Source organism: Acanthaster planci, unplaced genomic scaffold, assembly GCF_054643075.1.
Source record: "Acanthaster planci isolate LZ-2023a unplaced genomic scaffold, COTS_SCS Contig4, whole genome shotgun sequence".
NCBI lineage: Eukaryota > Metazoa > Echinodermata > Asteroidea > Valvatida > Acanthasteridae > Acanthaster > Acanthaster planci.
Window position 1 is genome coordinate 261,628 of NW_028257628.1, and position 20,800 is coordinate 282,427.

The 20,800-nt window shown below is 39.7% G+C and overlaps 1 protein-coding gene and 1 pseudogene across 1 annotated transcript; one reads left to right on the plus strand and one right to left on the minus strand.

The window, feature by feature from the left end:
• Window positions 1–2,122: 2,122 nt before the first annotated feature.
• LOC147795573 (A-kinase anchor protein 7-like) lies at window positions 2,123–2,872 on the minus strand. Its single transcript, XM_087131608.1, has 2 exons — window positions 2,798–2,872; window positions 2,123–2,662 (listed from the first exon to the last, which is right to left on the minus strand). Exons 1-2 carry the CDS (start codon window positions 2,870–2,872, stop codon window positions 2,123–2,125), a joined length of 615 nt encoding a protein of 204 aa, XP_086987734.1.
• A 1,366-nt stretch (window positions 2,873–4,238) lies between these two features.
• On the plus strand, window positions 4,239–20,135 carry LOC147795574 (putative ATP-dependent RNA helicase DHX40; annotated as a pseudogene).
• Window positions 20,136–20,800: the final 665 nt, after the last annotated feature.

Below are 20,800 nucleotides of genomic sequence, written 5' to 3' on the forward strand. Positions count from 1 at the left end.
CTTTCACTACAGTATTTCACCTATATTTATGCATTAAAAATACCAGTGAAAATATGTGTATTAATATTATGCCAAATATATCAAATCTCTGAGAACAATTTGATTGCTTTTCCTTCGTTTTACTCATTGTTTTTTTACATTGTTTAGGTTTTGTAGAAACATTTTCAATTAATCTCCCTCCTTATAAGTTTAATAGCTTATTGATTATTCTTCCATATTAGATCCATTCCATAGTCTGTCACAGCTCGTACTTCTGCTCTTTTGAAAGCCTTTAATGTCCGCACCTGGGAGGTGTTAAAACTTATCCGAGTGGGGTATGACAACAAGTTTAACAACCTGTGGATGGAGTCCCTTCTCATAAACATATCCGAAGTAATTACATCAACTTATTTTCTTGGTAAGTTGCTTTACTCACAAGTACTGCCACTGGCTATTCAACTACGGCCCATGCGGGCGTGGCACCACTCGCTGGCAACAGGTCTACCAGGAACTTGCCCCGCACGGTGCACTTTTATACCCAGACATCGATGACAATTCATTAAAGGTACTCTATCATATGTGCATTATGCTCAAATTGTGAAGACAGGTACCTAAGGCAAACTGCCAATGAGAATTTTTAAAAAATGCATCTTTAGAGGTGTCATTAGAAATGGCCTTCTTTCACTGCTATCTTCAAAACGATCACTTGCCAGAAAAAAAAATTCAAAAGGAGTATTAATCAATCAGTCACTTTTTATGATGGACTGTATTTCTAAATATACTTGTGTTTGTCTGTTGAACTTGGGACAAGTCCATAAGTTATTCATTCATGATTTATTATTAAAATCTCAATAGCAGCCAAAGGCTGAATTGCAGAGATCTTTACATGCATACATTTGAAACGAAAGATTAAGTAAGAAATAAAATACAAAGAGGATGCAATAAAAAAACAAACCATAACAAAAGTATGGAATCGAGTTAAAAAAACAGGCAAAACATTGCCAATGACTTGTCGTCCAGCAACTGGATAAGATAGGACGTCACACTTTTCTTAAAAAGTTCTGTTCCACAGGACGGTACAGAAAATTGTACTGCTTTAGTAGTTGATATGTAGTCAAGACAGCAGAGATGAGACATTTATTCACTTCAGAAGTAGGTATAGACTTTGCAAGTGACTCGCACAGCTTTTGCCTTTATATCTGTAACATGTCTTACCCAAGTGTTTGGAGGGCATTATCACAGGAATCATATTCCAAGCCAAGGATAATCTTGCATGTTCTAGATTAACACACAGTGTATTAGTTATCTGTAATGATCTTGCTAGAAGTGAAATCATTGACAACAGCCAAAAGAAACTATAGGTATCAATAACAAAACAAGAAGACAAAGATGATCTTCTATTTTTACTCATTTATGTATGTAGGGCACTACATATGCAATGAATTCTGTGGGGAGATCTAAAGGCTGAGCTCTACACAAATGCAGATTTATTATTACTTAAATGGAGGTTTAATCTGAATACATCAGGGCATATTTGCAGATCTGGTGGCATCTAACAATCAATGCACACTCAGCTAGATGACTTGTTGTTGCCGTGAAATATATCATTGAGAAATGTTGATCTGAGTCATTATGCCTCCCTCTCAAAAAACGTGTCTACATGTAGGTGTAGTCACACCATCTTCAGTAGACCATACTTATAAATGGAAACAACTAGACAAACAACGGCTTGCCAACTCCTGACAAGTTGGTAAATGTGTCCTTGCTGTTGAGTACACTGCTTTAAGTTTGTATTTGCAAAGGTTTGACTCAAGAATCTCCATGGCACGTTTCGAAGGACAACTATATGTTGTGTGACCCTTTCCGGGTCCCTAAATCCAACTATAGTAGCTTAAGGCTGACAAATCAAACTGTTGGTGTGCTAGAATAGCTTTTGAATGATTTATGCAAGAGACCTATCAGAGGTAGTTACATCTAAAAATACTCCTTGGGCAGGGAAAAAATCCAAAATTCATTTACATCTCCCCGGTGCAATCTCATCTTTGAAATTAAATATTCCTGTTCATTAAAGTACAGGACAAGGGTAAACTTAAAATATATAGTTTAATATTGTTGTGAGTAAAGCGGTTCTTTCATTTCAAGGCTAGATTGAGTGTTCAGACTGAATGTCCATACTACCAAGGCAATAGTAAAACCCATCTGGCCGGGGAGGGTCCATCATGGAGCACAGGTGGATGGTATCTATGGGTTGTACACCAATAAATGCTTGTGAGAATTGTTGGTAATGATCAAGGCGTATGGGTGTGTTGTCAAACGCATCAGTTGCCCTCCAATCCACCTTTAGGAGAGTTATATGGGGGCTGAATTTGGGACGATTGCCCGCTAAATTGATTCCTGCCTCAGCCAACCCCACCTGTAGCATCTGGGAGAGTTTAGCCAGAGCTGGGGACTCCTCTGGAGCAGAGTACAGGATGCGGCCGTGAAATTGGTCCAACCCTTGAAACCTGAGCATGGTGACAAGGGAGAGGAGGCTGGAGATGTCTCCCTGGAGCACCTTGAGGACTTGGATGGCCTTGGACATATCCTCCTGGCCGTCCAGGCCCGTTGTGCACAGTGTGAGGTGGAAACGGGCAGTGTCAGTGCGCCAGTTCTCCAGACGTGGCTCCTCATCACAGACTGCATTCTGGATGCGTTAGACACACCTACGGATGACGGGATCGGTGATGCGGATAGCAAAGAAGTAATTGGGGCTGCATGAAGGTCGCTGCCTCCTCTCTGTTTGTAGTGTAGCATGTTCTTGCTGTGATTCTTCTGTTACTTCCATTCGCTCCTCATTCTCCACTGCATCACATGCCTCCTTCTCCTCAGTGTTCTGGTTCTCTTTTTTGAACATCTCCACAGTGTCCAGAATTGATTTCTGGGCAGTGCTGTAGTTGAGCCAGACCTTCTGGTTGCACTTGCACCACACAGCAATAGTCTCCATCTTTTGGTAACTCCTCAACTTTAAATTCTCCCTCACCCACAAATATTGCACGGAGGGCCTCCAGTTCACTAGACAGATCCTCTGAGAAATGAGAATAAGGGTCCAGAGCCATGATCTGGGATTAATTGCAAGGAATGAAGACATATGCTGTAAAAATGACACTGTATTAATACTTGAATTTGTTAATAAATACTAGAAATCATGGGTGTATGCTGGAATGTCGTCCAAGAGTGTTCCACATGTACCATCTGTGAGCTGCCTTGCCTTGTTTCTTGACAATTTTAATGTCATTACTTGCCAGCACTAGTCAGAAGCTGCATATTGTATTTTCATAATAAAAGAAAATTAATATTTATTAACATGTCATCACACAGATGTTCAGGAATTAATAGCTGAAAATTCAAACCAAAGTTTTCAATTAATTCAGCATTTCATTTCTCTGTAAAATAGCTCACATACATGTACTGCATCTGTTGGAAAGCTAGCTTTAGAAATCTTAGCTCGTGAATATAGTTCAATACATGTACATACATGTGCAATGCTCAGACTCAGTGCATTAAACTGACTGGACCAAAATTCCCACTCTCAAAAAAAAAAATTATTATCATGTTTGCTGCTATCGCTGCCCATGTCCAAATGTTAAGAAGTGATGTCAAAGATGATGTTAAGAGAGTGTCAAAAGAATCCCATCGAAGTATCACAGACAGAGCATGTACTTTAACTTACATGTAGAATGAGTTCAAAGCGAAATCAAGTGTCAAAAGACACCACATGTACATTTAAAAACTTGATTTCATGCGTTTCATTTATTCTTTCATGTCCTTTGATCTAAAAGACTTGACAAGAGGGTGAAACTACCTGAAATTATACAAAGTTAAACGCGCCCTGCCCCCTCATCACTCCTAAGAGTAATAATGCCATGCTCAGCCGACAGTGGTCGGTACCCATTGCTCTGAACCCACCCTTTCCTGTTCACGTCACCGTACCACTGAATCTGATCACACTCCTGCACAGAAAACCTGACGACTTGGGCAAGCAACCCGTGTTTTGTGTTCTGATGAGTGACAACATGATTTCTGATCTTCTTTTATCATGTTTATACAGCCTCTAGCTTCGGAAGACAAAATTGCACCAAACATCGACAAACTTATTGCACAACATAATGAAAAGATGTTTACCGTTGGATACTGTATGTACATGAGTTGTGGTGGAAAGAAGTCCAGGATTCAACTGTTAAATTGATGGCTTTATGTGTAATAATAGTCTGGCGCCTCTACCTTCGCTACGTAACCGATCATTCAAGATGGCAGCCTCCATGACTGACAGTTCCGGTTCTGTTTCGCTTCCAATTCAAAAACACAAAAAAGACATTCTTCAGGCTGTTAAGGATTCACAGTCCCTTGTTATTGTTGGCGAAACCGGGAGTGAAAAGTCAACACAACTTCCGCAGTTCCTTTATGAAGCAGGTTTGTTGTTCTTGTTCTCATTTTTGATGTTTTTTCCTAGTAGTACGGTACTAGTACTAGCAGTATTAGGCCTACTACTACTAGGCTTAACCTATCAGTATCAGTAAGCATGGTAAGGCCTGTGCCGCCGGCAAGGTAAGCCTGTAGGCTGGCAGTACAGTTCCAGCGAGGGAGTGATAGCATAAGTAAGGCAAGAGTTCCATACACGGACATCACTCCTTTTCCCTTGCGGTAGTTTATAACATTAGCATGATTAGCCATCTCAAGGTGATAACATACATCCTAAAAAGTCAATTTTAGCAGTGAAAATGTTGAAGCATTTCAAGATTTATTTCATTACAGCATAATAATCACACATAATAATAAAACTTTTAATAAATACATAAATATGATTGAATGATACTACAATACACTTTAGAAAGGATGCTGTAGAGGGGTACCCAATGAAAGCAATGCTTGTAGATTTGGGCCCCGTTTGTAACATTACTTATTAAATTACAAACACACACACACAAAACCACACAAAGACAGACAAAACAAGTAAACATGTAGTTGCAAGTTTGTGTAGCCTGAAACCAGTATGGTATGTTAAATTAAGATATCAGTATTAATTGCAAAAACGCAGAAATGTGTGTATGTGCGAATTACGAATATATATTTAACGAAGAGATCTTGTATATTCTTTTTAAAAGCTGACAGAGTATTTAAATTTCTAAGTGAATCTGATAATGAATTCCATAACTTAGGTCCCTCATATTTAACAGTTCTTTGGGCAAGGATAGTACAGGTTTGTAGGGGGTGAAAATGAAAGGCTAGATGAGTGAAATAGGTGTGTAGGTCAAGATTACGAATGAACATTGCCTGAACAAGAGAAGGTAAGGTATTTGTAGTAAACTGGTACATGAGAGACCAAAGTTAGTGGTAATATATATCCTTAATGTTAAGAGTCCTACACTGAGCAAATAGAGGGTCTGCATGAGCAAATTATGCGAAGAGCCCTTTTCTGTAGAAGTAATAGTCTGTTAAGACTATTTGATGAGGATTGTCCCCAGATAAGTGTACTATAATTCAGGTATGATAAAATCAATGTATACAAATGACCCCAATGTTTGTGGGTATTATGTTACACAAGTAATTAATATGATCCTTCCAAGTTAAACCAGCATCTATATAAACTCCAAGAAATTTAAGACAGCTTTCTAAAATTGAAGTATCATTAATTATAATATCCCCAGCAAATTCATGGGCAGAGTTGTTAAACAGCATATAATAAGTCTTAGTGATATTTAGTGATAATTTGTTAGCCTTAAACCAATTAGCAATAGATTTCAGCTCTAAATTAACATTTTCAATAAGTGTATTTAAGTCATTTTGTGAGAGAAACAGGTTTGAGTCATCCGCAAATAAAATAAATGAAAAGACATCTGACGATTTAACAAAATCATTAATATAAATTAAAAACAGCAAGGGACCAAGGATTGAGCCTTGTGGAACTCCACAGCTTAATCTTTGTATACATGTATCTGAATTTGACTGTCCAATAGTTAAAAATACTGTCTTCGGTCCAAGAGATAACTTCTAAACCACTACTCCTCGCACGCCATAATAATTCAATTTATACAATAGAATGTCATGATCAATTGTATCAAGAAATATCCCCAGAGTGTGTTTGGAATCATCAATAGCACAAGAAACCTTGTCCAGAAAGTCAAAGATTGCATGAGTAGTAGTATGATTGGTACGGAAACCAAATGGACAGTCAGTTACCAGACTAAATTTATTTAAAAACTTAAGAATACGAATATATACGCATTTTTTGAATATTTTAGAAAAATAGGATAATATTGAAATGGGTCGGTATTGTTGATGCTATTAGGATCACTATTTTTATATACAGGAATTAATTTTGCAATCTTTAATTGTTTAGGAACGATACTACATGAAGTTGTGAAAGAAAGATTAATGATACTGGCCAAGGGTTTACCAATTGCTGAGGAGGAATATTTGATTAACGATGCACTAACTAGGTCATGCCCAACACTTTTTTGTCATTTAGTTTTCTTATTATGTTAAGAACCTCCAGCTCATCAAGTGGTTTAAAGAAAAAGCTCATTGTGGAACCTATGGAGATTATCAGGAGTAACATTCCGAGTTGCAGTACAAGTATGTTGAACATGAGAAAAAGCGTTGGATATACCACATTGCGTTAGTGTAAATACAGGTAGGTGATCAGATATATCACTTATTATTATACCTGATTTTGCTGAGGGTAAAACATTTGTTAAAACTTATCAAAAAGTGTGGCAGAAGTATCTGTTTATATAAGCAAAGGCTTGTAGAGAACAGCCTGTAGACAGACAATTGGACTAAGGACAAAAACACTGAAAACAGACAAGAAAAAATGCGACAGTCACTGAACATTCAAAACAGAAGTAAAGAGTTGAAGACAGTGTAATGAGCAGTAACATGAATAGATACATTTGATGCTAAACTGCATGACCCTGTACCTGTGTACAGTATGTCATTTGGCTACATGGGCTAGCTAATTGCCTTATTTCTGAATACAAATATTAAATCAGCATTAGCCATGATTAGATGTAACTTGATCCCCTGTTCAGCTTTTTTTTAGCAAAGTGTCTTTCGCTGTGAACCAGCCTCACCCATTTTTATACAGCTGGCATTGCATCGGTACCATTCAAAGCATATGCCAATAATGCATCCCTCTTTTTTTCCTAAGTTAGGAAGAGGATAATGATTTGTCACAATTAAGTCCCCCAAACACAATACATGCTATGCACATACATGTACATGGTTGTTAAGCGCAATCTTTACTCTCGCACAAATTTTATATTAAGTTGTATTGTTTTGCTTGAAACCTTTCCGTCTTAAAATGTACAGTCTACATTATGTCTCTGGCCTTTTAAGTCAAATGTGTGAAAATTTTGTTAGTGTTACTGCTTTTTCGGTGGAATTTTTTTTTTTCAGGTGTCAGTGATTTCTGATTGAACAGGAAATAGAAGAAAAAAACCTACTCCCAATACCACCATGACTCCATGTCTGACAGTTGGAAGGTTTTTAAATCCCCTTACCACTGGAAGCAAGTGTTGTTGCTGCACTGCTTTCTTCATTTTAAAGTCAACTTTAATCAAGCATGATCATACAGAATCTTGTCACCTTGGACACGTTTGTCATATTTCTATTGGAACAGTTAACACTTGTGTATTTGCCGAGTAGACATATTGTGATATCAGTTTGATCTGACGGATTTTTTACGGTGATCATATTAATTTCCAGACACGGCTATCAAGTACATGACCGATGGCTGCCTGCTCAGGGAATTTCTTGAAGACAAGGAGCTAAGTCGATACAGTGTCATCGTTCTGGACGAGGCTCGTGAACGCAGCTTGGACACGGTATGAAACCAAGTTTTTCTACACCTTGCTTTTGTATCATTCAAGTTTTATAATCTGTCTAAACTCATGAAGATCATATCAAAGAAGGTTGCTGATTCTATTTTGTGTATTCAGTTAGAAACCTACAAACATTCAAACAAAAAAGAACAATGAAAGTATTTCCAAGGATGGATTGCGCCGGGAGGATGTTAACTAAGACATCTGCATTAGTTAGCAGGAAGTCATGGGTTCAAGTCCCATTCGAGTACGCTTGTGGTTTTTTTCACAAGCCTTCGGGGGCAAACACTGAGTATACAATGTTTTAATACACGTTGGGCAAGGGCAAAAATCCCAAATTAATTAACAATGAAAAGATTTTTATCATGGTCTGTCCACAGGACATCCTATTTGGCTTGGTCAAGCAACTCTTCCTAAATTCTCAATCCCCGTCCACCCAAAGAAGGCGAGGCTCCTTAAAGGTCATTGTCATGTCAGCGACCCTTGACCAGGGCAAATTCTCAGACTTCCTCGGGGGTTGCCCGGTCTTTGAAATCCCTGGTAGATTGCATGCGGTCAAGAATATCTACTGCAATCTGATTGAGGAGAGCAACATGCAGAGGGACTTAACAGTCAATTACGTAACCAAGGTAACCATTATCATACTTGATATTTGTTGGAATTAAGATGATACAGTAAAGGCAAATTGTATGGTATAGTTTATTTTCATATCATTCAGAAGATGCATGTGAACATATATCAGAATAATGGAAATTATATGAGAGTTCCAGCGTACAAGCAAATGTTTGTATAAGATCGGGAACTGGTACCACAAATGAAATAAATGGGTTAATACGTATACAGTACAAGTCAAATTCTATCATTAAACGAAGTACATAAGCTATTTCAGTTTCGTGAAAAGATGATGGTACTTTCCCATTCAGTGACACTTTGTCTCTTGTCACTTGTAATAACTCCTGGTTGGAGTATGTAAACTCGTGCCTTTTTATGTCCAATATTATGGATTATGGACGGACATACATGTACTGTAAGAACGAGACCAATCATTGGGTTTTTTTGTCAATTGACTGGTGGTGCGAGTAGAGGACTGTTTTTTAAGTCCTCTTGATAGCAAGAGCATGCTTTCGTCCTTTCGTATGGGACTCATCAGTTGCAATGTGGGTGATTCCGGGAGCGGAATCGTACAAACTCGCATGTAATTTATGGTTGATAGGCCAAGAATGGGTAACTACTTGTGTAGTAGTAGAGAATTAGAGCAGCCATTTTATTGCATTTTGGTTTGTTCGGCAAATAGGGAGAGCAGTATATTTAGTGTTTTCGTCTTCTTCTGGTTGTTGGTAAAGCCCGAGTCAGTTGGGATTGGATTGGGCTACGTTATATTAGACGGTAGTTTAGCTCTCACTAGTTTTTCTCTGATGTTTTGAGCTTTTTTGAAAGCAATGAATGGGGGTTCCGGAAAGATTTCCGAGAGTAGTCCATTGCTTTGAATGAGGTGCCAGTGTTTGTTTATAGCTCGGTGAAGATCACGGTGGTTAATGGCTGGGTTGTAGGTGGTAACGAAGACTTGTTTGTTTTGGTTCTTGTGCTTTGTTACATCCTTTGTATTTGTTTATTAGCCTTGGTCGTTCGGCATGTGAGACTTTGGATGTTGCTTCGATTTCTGTCGGGGTGTATCCTCTGTTGAGTAGTTTGTCCGAAAAAGATTTGACATTGAGTTTGAAATCCTCCTCGTTGGTAGTGTTCCTGGTGTAACGGAGGGTTTCGCCATATGTGAATGCCCGGAATGTGTGGGGTGGGTGGGGGGAAGTTTTATGGAGATTCTGGAATGTTTCCGTGGATTTTGTGTAGACCTTTGTGTCTAGAATACCCGTTTTACGGAAGCATTTTCCTTAGAAAGTAGTGAGGTCAAGGTAGTTTATTGTTGTTTTGGAGGCCTCGTATGTGAACTTCAGAGTTGGGTGAAGTTCGTTCATGTGAGCAACGAATTTTTGAAATTGGTTTACATTTCCGTTGTAGATGACTAGTATGTCGTCTCTATATCGCTTCCATGTGAGGATGTTGCGTGCTTCGAGGAGTATTTCGTTCTCAAATTTATGAAGGGTAATATCACAAATTTCTGGGCTGGCTGTAGAGCCCATGGCACATCCAATTTTCTGGAGAAAGAATTTGTTTCCGAAGCGGAAACACTTAAGGCCCAGGATGAGTTCCAGAAGTAATTGGACATATGTTGAGTTGGGTTTGTGATAGTGTAATTATAGTTGGATTTGTCCAGAGCATCACATACGCATTGGATTGCTTCTGCTTGACGGACATTTGTGTACATTGAAACAACATCAATGCTGGTTATTAGGACGTTTTGTGGAAAGGATGTTCCTTCCAATTTGCGCAATAAATCGGCTGTGTCGCGGACATATGTTGGTTGCACGGTTACTATGGGAAGGAGAAAGTAGTCTACATGTATGTATTCTGAGATTTTTGATGTTGGGCTTGCGCATCTGCTTATGATTGGGCGTCCAACAAAGGGTTCTCCTAGTGGCGGGGTTTTGTGTATTTTAGGGAGAAAATACATGATTGGACATTGGCATTTCTGTGGAAGTGGATCTAAATATCTCAGAGTGGCATTGTCGATTTGGTTGTTGTTTCTCATTTCAATGAGCTTGTTGTGAACCAGGGTTGTGGTTTGCGGGTTTATGTCTTGGTCCAATTCAGTGTAAAGGTGGCACTCAAGATGGTGGTAACCCACTTCAAGGTAATCCTGGATATCCATAATGCATTTACCTCTGCCCTAGTCATAGGGTTTAATTACGATGTCCGGGTTGTTTTTAAGCCTTCTTAGAGCGGCGAGTTCAGATTTGGAAATGTTGTTTTGTCGATATCGTAGTCTGATGTGGGCAAGTTTGAATTTGGTGGCTTCCAAGTATTGTTCTAGTGTTGCACTAGGTGTGGATTTTGGATGCCAAGTTGATTGAAGTTTGAAAGGATGGTTGATGGATCGTTTGTTGTGCAATTCTGAGTTTTCAGTTGAAGGCATTTATGTCTTTTATAAGCGTGGTGCAGTTTGGTTTAGCGGGGGTGGGAACGAAGTTGAGACCTTTTCCTAAAGCGATCTTTTCCGTGTGTGTTAATGTTGCTTTGGATAGGTTGGTTCTGAACGTTTCAAATTGTTCCGCTAATCGATTTATGCGGTTGGATTTGGTGATTTTGGCTTTGGCTCGGTAAGTAGTGGAGAAACAGTTCTTTTTGATTTGACTGAGTGTTCTCTTCTTTTCTCTGTTTAGTTTTCTTTTGGCCATTGCTTTGATTGACTTGGTTAACTCAAGGAATCTCGTTTAAAGTATATGGTTGTATTCCTCAGTTCACTATGTGTGAAGTGAAAGTAAAGGGAATACTTGTGGGTTCAGATTATAATTCCTTTATTCAGATGGTGGTTATATATGACAGCATTGGCTGAAAAAATTCTCTTTTATAGAAGTGGTGGTCTTGAAAAAGACCGGTTGGCTAGAAGAGATTTTTCTTATTTTTGGTGTTTCCTCTTCACTCCTGTTGGTTGGGTTTTGGCCGAGTGAAGTACTCAAACAGGTTACAGGCTGTGGTGTGATCTTGGCCGTGGAGTTCTTCACCGATGGTTTGGAGGGCCTCTCGTCTGGCAACGGTGAGTTGTTCCTCCATCTTGACCAGCTGCTGTTGGTATTCTTCAGCAGTGATCTTGGTGAAGAGTAGCGCCGTGCAGTTCTGTAGCTTCTCCCAGCGTTTGAATAAGGAATCCTGGAACTTCAATGTGTGGTGAGGCCGAGGTGGGCGCACCCTGACGTCAATGTAGCTTGGTGGTTTTTTTGCTTCAATGGCCTTCCCCCGTTTAAATTGTGTGTCAGTTAAGTGGTGTGATTGTTGTGAGACTTGTTCTTTGCTGGTTGACGGTGGATCAGTGATAGGAGAAGTGAATCGTCCTCACTGGACGTATCTGGGGCCTGTTGTTGTCCCCAGGGGATGTCCAAGTCGGAGCTGAAGGTGGAACTCGGCAGTTGGCCTTGATCTTGTTCTTGCCCGAAGATTTGTTCAGCTTAGACATGTTGTCTGAATGGTTGTGAAGTGGCCAGATAGGTGTTTATAGATTGTTGGTTGTGTAATGTGGCAGAGGATGGGCTGAAGTGTAACAAAAGAACTGTGCGTTGTGATTGGTCAGTGCATTGTCCAAAAGGTGCGCTGATGTGCTAAGTAAGTGGAATCCCAGTGTTTTCGGCTGGTGTGTGTGTTTCTTTTTGGGTAACAAATTGCTTTTTTGAGGGTTGGGTTTGGGTAAGATGTGACCGGAAGTTGTGGATAAGGGAAACTGTTGTTTTAGTTTGGTTTGTTGGTTTTTTGGTGAAAATCATGCTCAAATCGTAGCCGATTTGCGGATTATGGTAGTTTTTCGCTGAAATGTTGGCGTTTCCCAGTGGTTTGTTAGTTTCATATTTATATCCGGTGTGAGGAGTTTGCTTATTGTAGGTTACCCGATTGCTGGTTTAGTTATGTGTACCCAAAATGTGGTCGGTTAGTGTGGGCGATTATATTTTCCAAATGCAGAAATAGGGTGGAATTCTAAAGATCTTGGGGTGCGAATGTGTTCGTGTTTGCAGCCGAGATCGATGGTTCAAGTCTGTGGTCGTACTCGGCGAACAGTTAACAGAGAGGGAAGTAACCTGAAGATACCTTGCTTGCTAAACAAAACGGTATTCTCGGGCACTTTGTGAGACCATCGACTCACAATAGCCTCTAAAGGGGCAAGGAGTAGGTCAATGAAGTGTGAAAAGATGATGGTACTTTCCCATTCAGTGATACTTCGTCTCTGGTGACTTGCAATAACTCCTGGTTGGAGCAAAATGTAATATTCATATTCATATAAACATCCGTGTTTTGCATAAATAATAATAAGGAATCAGTGCTTCAGTCGGTAATTCCAAAGTTTGGAGATTTGGAATGTATTCAACAGAAACTTTAGATTGACAAAGATATCAAAATTTATTTTATTTTCTGGTAATTTCAATCTCTTCTCTGCATTTAAAAAATGATTACTCGAACCGACCATGGTTGCATACTTCCCAGTTTGACATTCAGTGAAGAAAACTCAGTTCCCATCTTAAACTTGATCTCTTTGTTGTTTTTATAACTTGAATATTCAAAAGTGATCACTCGAAACTGTTGGTGTTGGCAGTGTCCTGATATTTGATTAGGCAAACTTTGTTAATCTGTTTAGGTTGTGGACACCGTTCTTGATATTCACTTGGAGCAAAAGCAAGGAGATATCCTGGTATTTCTGACTGGTCAGCCAGAGATTGAAAAAGCCTGTGACATTATCTTTAAGAAGTCAGAGCGGATTGATTACCGGCACGATATCAGAGACCCGACAGTAGAAGCCCTCATGGTCTTACCAGCTATGGATCCATGGCAACTGGTGAGTGTTGACACATATTTGTGATGGTTTCAATTGCTGGCCTTGTGCAAAATTAGTAAATAAACAAGAAATTATATTGGGTTGTACCAGGTGTTTGAAAATTTGCTCTAGGAAAATTTGATGTGAATGGTTTTATTCTAGGACCTGTAACCATTGTAACCAACTTCTCTGCTTCCCAGGCCTCTTTATTTAGAACACCTCCAGCCCCAGTCAAGTCCACCCCTCCCTAAGCCAAGGCTAAAGGGAAAAACGCTATTTCATTTTCAATTCATTGAACGTTTCTGCTGAAACTGCCAACTCGTATATTTTTCCACAGACTTATAAATATGCTGTTTTTGATGGCCATCCACAGAATAGTTTTATCCCTTGCCATGTTGTTATAATGCTCTCTCTGAAACTGCATGAGAACATGGAAACATCCGGTTCGCACAGACCACTCCACTTCAATGTCAAATTGAAAACGCCTTACGCTAGTCACCTAGTCACTTGGTGGAGTATTGTCTTATTTCACCTTTCTAGATGCTCAAAGACGGATATTTCACCCAGCAGAGATGGTGTTAGGAAGTGCGTGGTTGCTACCAACATTGCAGGGACGTCATTGACAATAGACGGCATAAAGTAAGAAAAACTTCATTCATTTTATTGAACGACTGGAGTCTAATATTGAACATGATGTCTCGCTGCTACTTTGCTGCTTTTTCCAAGCTCCACTTTGTCTCATTTTTTTTAGATTCCTTTCGAGCCTTGCAATCAGTTTCAAATGTTTACTGTTGGAAAAGCACAAAACTTAAGCCTCACATCAGATACATGTAGTTTGATGTGTCTGTTTCAGAAAATGTAGCTGCATTGGGCATAAGGGCCTTGACTGTGCAAACTTTACTTTGTAAAACCAAAGATGAAGAGGGAGACAGACCGGCATTGTAGTCAAGACCACTTAAGACTTTCAAAAGACCACACAAGACCAGCACAAGATCGACACAAGACCTCCAGTCTGTATAAGAAATGAGATCAAGGGCACCCCCAACATGTTCAATCACTATACACACTCTAGAATATTGTTACCTAACGCATCCCCCCTAAGAGTCTGAAAAGAATTCCTTAGAATCCAGTGAAACAATGACCGACACAAAGTGGTGGGGGGCGGGTCCTCTCCGTTTCATATCTTGCTTCATATGCAGTTTGAATTCAAGTCATAAGCTATTCAAATGAACTGCAACTAAGGCATTCCTTTGTCATTGTTCACATTTGTTACTCGTGACTTGGTCTTGTGACTGGTCTTTTGTCTGTTCTTGTGGTGATCTCAACTGCAACACTCAGACAGACAAAATTTGGAAATCAGTCCAAGTCTGTTGAATGTTGATTGGCCGGTTGTGGAATGAAGCCTTGGGTTTTTTTCTTGTTTATAATTGTGTTACAAATTACTATTTTATGTCTGTTTGAATTTTGACAGATATGTTGTGGACAGTGGCTTTGTTAAGCAGTTATCTTTCAACCCTCAGACAGGACTGGATGCACTGCAGATAGTCCCTATCTCAAGGTGATCTTGATACTATTGTTACTGAGTGGGGGGAGAAAAGTCGCTGCTTCGTGAGAAAGGCTCGATTAGAAAAAAAATCTAGTTTATAGTGACGTCAAACAAAATGCTCTGTGCTGTGTTTGTATCCAGATCCGAAGCTGTATAAAGATCGGGGAGAGCTGGTAGAACAGCGCCGGGGAAGTGCTACAGAATATACACCAAGTAAGAGTTGTTGCTGTGCGCCTCCATCTCAAAGCCTGCTTTATCCTGGCAAATCAGCTGGGAATAAACTTCTCCCTTGCTAGTTAGTAGTTTTTACCTACTCATGGTTAGCAAAAGAATAATTCACTAAGTCTTACAAAAATCTCACTCAGCTTTCAAAACACAACATAATAAAAACTGCTAAATACTAAAATGAAAATACCGCCCTCTTTATTACAAATGGGTTATGAGTACAGTTTCAAGCAAACCAGTTGCCAATCTAGAGTGAACTTTCCACCAACCTTGGTTGCCCGTACAGTTGCTAATCAACAAAGAGTGTGTGCGTTTCCACAAGCCTGGGAATCATGGAGTTATGATTAAGTGGCGACTGCAAGGTGATGAAAGTCTCCCCATATCACCAAATATGGTTATAACTTTTTCCAACGGGCCAATTTGGCAAAGATTCCATGTAGTCCTCACCCCAGGCATACACCACAAGCCTGTAGACTCCCATTGGTTAGACCCCAACCACTGTAGAGTAAGGAGTGTTGAAAGATCAGTAACCCCTAAGGGCCCATGTGGTCACTCTCAGCATAGAGCTACAAACCCAACTGGAGCTCATTATTTACAGACATGTGCTGATAGGTCACAGCTGTTTGGGGTGTGACTGGTCTTACTGTACTTCCACAGCAGCATAATGAAATGTAGTAAGAGAGGGGACCTGAGGGATGTGTCAGCTGCCATGAAACAGTGGTACAGGTTCAGGCATAACCCGGAAACTGACCTGGAGACCCAAATCGCCACATGGAGTAACGGTGTTAGTTTGTGGGAGTGGCTCGTGGGAAAACAGAATATAATTGTATTCAACCTTTTTTGACAGGAGATGCCGAGAAACAGAAAGAAGCGGCCAATTAAGGCTCACGCAACACTTGCCAAGATGGCTGGAAGCAACAATGACTTTGCCACACTCCTTGCCGTGTACAGACGTTATGCTGACAGGTTGGTGTGGGTTGCATGCTGCCATTAAGTCTTTGCAAGTGCCTTGCCGTTAACTGAAGTGGGTGTTTCAAGCAATCAGCCCCCAAGCTTGAGGTTGGCTTGTTAATCAGCAATGCTTTGTGTTAAACACAGTTTAGAGCAAAAGTAGGATTGATATGAAAATCATTTCCTGTTGTACTTTTTCTTGCTTTCTTTCCTAAAACTGTGAGAAGTGCAGCAACTGAATTTGAGTTCCTTTTTTTCAGTTTTTAACCATTTTCCCTCTTTATTCTTTCATATTGCTTGAACAGGACAACATCAGTGTCAATGTTTCTATTCAGGGAAAACCTGCCCTAACCTCACAGATCATCACATTGAGACATTTATGTGATTTTATTCTTTCCCAGTGAGTCTCCCTCGTCATGGTGCCGAAGGAACTACATACACTTGAGAGCAGTCAAGACAGCATCCAGCATCCACAAACAGCTGGAAAACATCTTGAACGGGCAACTGAAGATACAATGCTACCAAATAATGATGCAAGATTGTCACTGTGAAGTTTTCAGTGAAGCCCCTTGTAAATAGAGCCTTTTTCCAAGTACCCGAGTAAATTTCAGTAGACTTGAAGCTGTGAGTGGCTGATGAAACATCTAGTAACAATATGGTTATGTCCCAAATACTGATTAAACACTGTGAATACTTGAACACTTATACCTGACACTTAAACACGTACATCGGAACACGACTATGGAAATTTCTTACGTGACATAACATAAAGGGCGAAGGCATTACAGGAAGTGTACCCTATGTGTTGTTGTGGTTTTTTTAATCTGTGTATTTGCATCGGCAGTTTCAGAATGTTGAGAGAGTTTGAAGGCGAGCGTTTCCACGCACATCCGTGTCAACTGAACACTGACCGTCAAAAGTAATGTGACTGAAAATCCTCTTTAACAAGGTCCTTGGGACTTAAACAGTTTTTCTTGTTACAACAAGTACATGTCTGTGTACCTTTGTTATCAATAAGGCAAAACAAAGATTGGGGACCTTAAACTTGTCCCTGTTATAAACAAGACTTTATACAAACAATGCTCTTCTTATCAGAGTTCAAATGTACCATACTTTCTTGCTTTTCATTAATACCACCTTGAGTGTCAATATTCTTGGCAGACTGAATAAAAAACTTCATTCCCGTTCTGGTTTGTTGGTTTGAGGTTTAAAGGGTGTATCTGTACAGTTGAGTCGGCAAATAAATATCCATTAGGACACATCCCACCAGCCTGCGCATTGTGTGGATTGTCCAAACATGTCATTGTTAACCCATCTTTGAATATCTCTCGTGAAGTGCAAATAATGATGTTTGCAGGTAACGCCTTCCAATCCTTAACAGATGATGGGGGGAAAACTACTTCCAAAGGCTTGAGTAGAGGATCAGATTTGACGAAACTGTTTATGGTGTTTCCTTGAGTGGTATTTCTGCCATGTTATTTTCCATCTTGTAAATCAGGCTGAGTTTCTTATTTTCCCTCTCGTTTCCAAGGACTCCCAGCCAATAATCTTGAGCGTTTTAGTGGCTGTTCCTGGTGTATTTTTGTAATTGCCTTTTGCGAAAACGTGCTGCTTGTCTCTGTATAGCTTCGTGATGTTTTTCTTTTGATATACTCTAGGACAGGCTGCATCTGTTATCTGTATATTTTCCCCTCTCGCCCCTCCGCAGAGCTAGATAATTTCCAATCTTATCCATCTGAATCAAACAAAGGCTGCTTTTGTATTGACCCTGCATTAACACAAGATTTTTTTCCTTTTTTGTCAGTTGTAGTCGTCTGCTTTCCCCGAAGAGAAGGTGTCATCGAGCTCCACCCACGGTGATTTGTTGAGTCGGTCCCTATGTGCAGGGTTCTTCTGTAATGTTGCCAGGAAGGCACCATCAGGACAAGGCTTCTGAACCATGGAAGGACACGGCACAACACTTTTTATCCATCCGTCATCACAAGTAATATACCTAATTCAATGCAACCAATACAGATTAACTTTGTGAACAAAAGTTTCTATATATTTTCTTGTTGAATGTTCATTTTCTGTCACAGTTGCCAGTTTAATAATAGACCGCCAGGAACTGTGCATTTATTGAGAAAACCCATCATGTCAGTGTTTTCAAATACTGCCATTGGTGATACACACCCAGCAAAACCATAAGCTAATTTCAAAACTTGTTTTAGACAAAGTTAATGACTCAAGTTTCCCACTGTCATGGCGTTCGTCTGATTTCCTAGTTATTTGGCCGAGAGGACCTAGACTGGATCATACACCATGAGGTTGTCTGGACGTCCAAAGTCTACATGAGAACTGTCTGCTCGGTATGTACAACATCCTTTACAATATTTGGGGCAAACCCCCTTCTTGGACTAACCAAATGCTTCTGCACATTTATTTCCTTGCATTATTACGTGATTCCCTTTGAGTGTGTGGCTGTTTGAGTAAATGACCAGGCAATTAGGTTTAGTAGGACCTTTGGATAGTTAGGTTTTATTGTTCTCTGTCAAATCCAGTTTTTGTCCATATGCATACTACCAAAACCTTTTTTTGTAAGGAAGCATAGTCGAACACATATTTATAACAAGGAGTATCGTAGGTTCCAAGTCTTTGTTTTTCTTTGTGTTCGGGTTCTGATAAGTCTTAGTCTTAACCCTAACCCCCGAGGGTATATGTAGAGTTATATGGAAATCGGAGGATTGGAGACTCTTAGGAAAAAGGACCTTGTAACAGTGTTCTAATGTATGTAAGTGAGTAGTCATTGCCTGACAAAGGTGTACAATGTATTCCCACTACCTCCCTCCCCTTGTCAAACCAGCCTGTGGCTCCTGTGTTAACTCAAGTCTCAAGATCAGTCTCTGTGTGATGACTCCCAGGGAACACGGGCGTGGTGACTCGCAAAACTGGGGGAAAATGAACAAACTAAACTTATATTAAAAAAGATCCATTTTGTGGCTCTTGTGAATTTTGAACTTTTTTCTCAAATGTGAAATGGAAACCTGCTGCAAACTGCTTGCTGACTGCAGTGACCAACATCAACAAGACAAATCAACAAGCAGAATCTTTCTTAAGTGCTTGTCTGTTTCATTGAATGATCAGGCAAAGTATGAGTGGATTAAGGAGCTGTTGCCACGGTTACACCAACTTGATGTGTACGCCTTGAGTGGATGTCTTGCACCCAAGATTTCTGATGAAACTGACATTGTCGAAGCGGAGTTCTCTGACAGAACTGCTATTGAACAGCCCAAATGTGAGATCCTTTCTACAAAATTATAAAGTTTATAGATTAATGATAGAATGTGCTTTTCAATTTGAAACACTAAACTCCTGTACTCTTTTTTTTCTCACACAGCTGAGAAGTCAGGAGAGACGCGGGTTCAGATCAGCATAAGAAATAGCGAGGACTCTGTGGCAGAGGCAAGGAAGCGCTATTTAGAGTGCAAAAAAGCCAAACTTCATAGATGATCAGATGACTTTGCCCTGGCTGGCTCTGTATTGAGGAGACACTTTGAGACCAACTTGTGGGATAAAATTTTGCCCCACATGGAATTGAACACATCATGAAACGAAAGGCCTAGGAGAGTTGATTTCCTTTGTAAAAAATGTGTTCAGTATTCATTGCAAAAACAGTGCACTGTACATGTACTTGTCCAAATGTTGATTTGGAACCTATTTCGTTAAAAAAACAATTACAGTATTTCTCTGATTCGACCCTCATAGTTTTGGGGAAAGGCTTAATGATCAGTTTGGGAGATGTATTCATTTACATATACAGAGTATTATGAAAGCGTTATTTTTGTAAATGCTGGTTTTGTATACTGGTTGGCTCATTGCATTTTTATAATTAATTTATATTATGGAAACGGTGATATTGAAATACATATAATCGTGTGCTTTGATACATGTACTTGAAAAGTATGGCTGCTATGGCCTAGAAAGTATTGACATGTATTACATGTAGTTGTAAGCCCAAGTTGCTTACAACTAAGCTTAGATTTATACATGTACACTCAACTCTCTGAACACTGTCATACTTGCATATGTACCAAATTACATATACTGTACTGTTAAGAATTTTTCAAATCCCCAGTTTTCTTGAATTTTTTCCCCGGAAGGAATTAAACATTTTGGAAAAAGAGGGAAAGGCAATTTCTGGTGTATTTCATTTCGAAAAGTATCAAAATGTAACGACCCTCTGAACAGCCAGACAGGTTCATGCTCCCTTGTCTTCTTTAGGCATTTTATTTAATTTTCTACCATCCACACAGCTGTACCCGCCTTCCCCATTACTATTACCATTTTAAAATTGGCGGGCAGCGAGGAAAAGGAAAGTAGAATAAAATAGATAAATCCTAGAGAGGGCGCTGTTATGAAAACATGCTTACGGTTCAGAAGATGTTGGGTCTCTCAACCACCGACAGCGCACTTTGCATTGTAGACTCTTGCAAAGTAAACAACGCTACCTTCACGTTCAGCTCAGGAACAGGTGAAGTCTAGTGCCTATGTTTACACTCAAATGCGAGGGCGGGAAATACAGGCATGACAGGGGTGCAAATTTCTTTCGTTACTTTTGAAGTGGCTCTCACAAATTGCGCGCGTTTCTGCAGGGCATATTGCAACAACGAAAGATAGAGTTGTTAAAATGTGTCAGATGATTCACCGAGACCATAATAGATTTTTACGTTCTCATGTAGGCCTAAATATGGTATTTTCTTTTATTCACTCCTATATATGCGCAAGTTTCCGTTTTTATTTACTATGCCATGATGATAAGTGAATAGCTGGTTGAACACAAGTCAAAAC

Bases quoted from the DNA above. Each gene is read 5' to 3' on its own strand.
- LOC147795573 (XM_087131608.1), bottom strand. From the start codon at position 2,872: ATGTTCAAAAAAGAGAACCAGAACACTGAGGAGAAGGAGGCATGTGAT. The intron at 2,663-2,797 runs GTAACAGAAGAA...TAACGCATCCAG, and splicing joins AGAATGAGGAGCGAATGGAA to AATGCAGTCTGTGATGAGGA.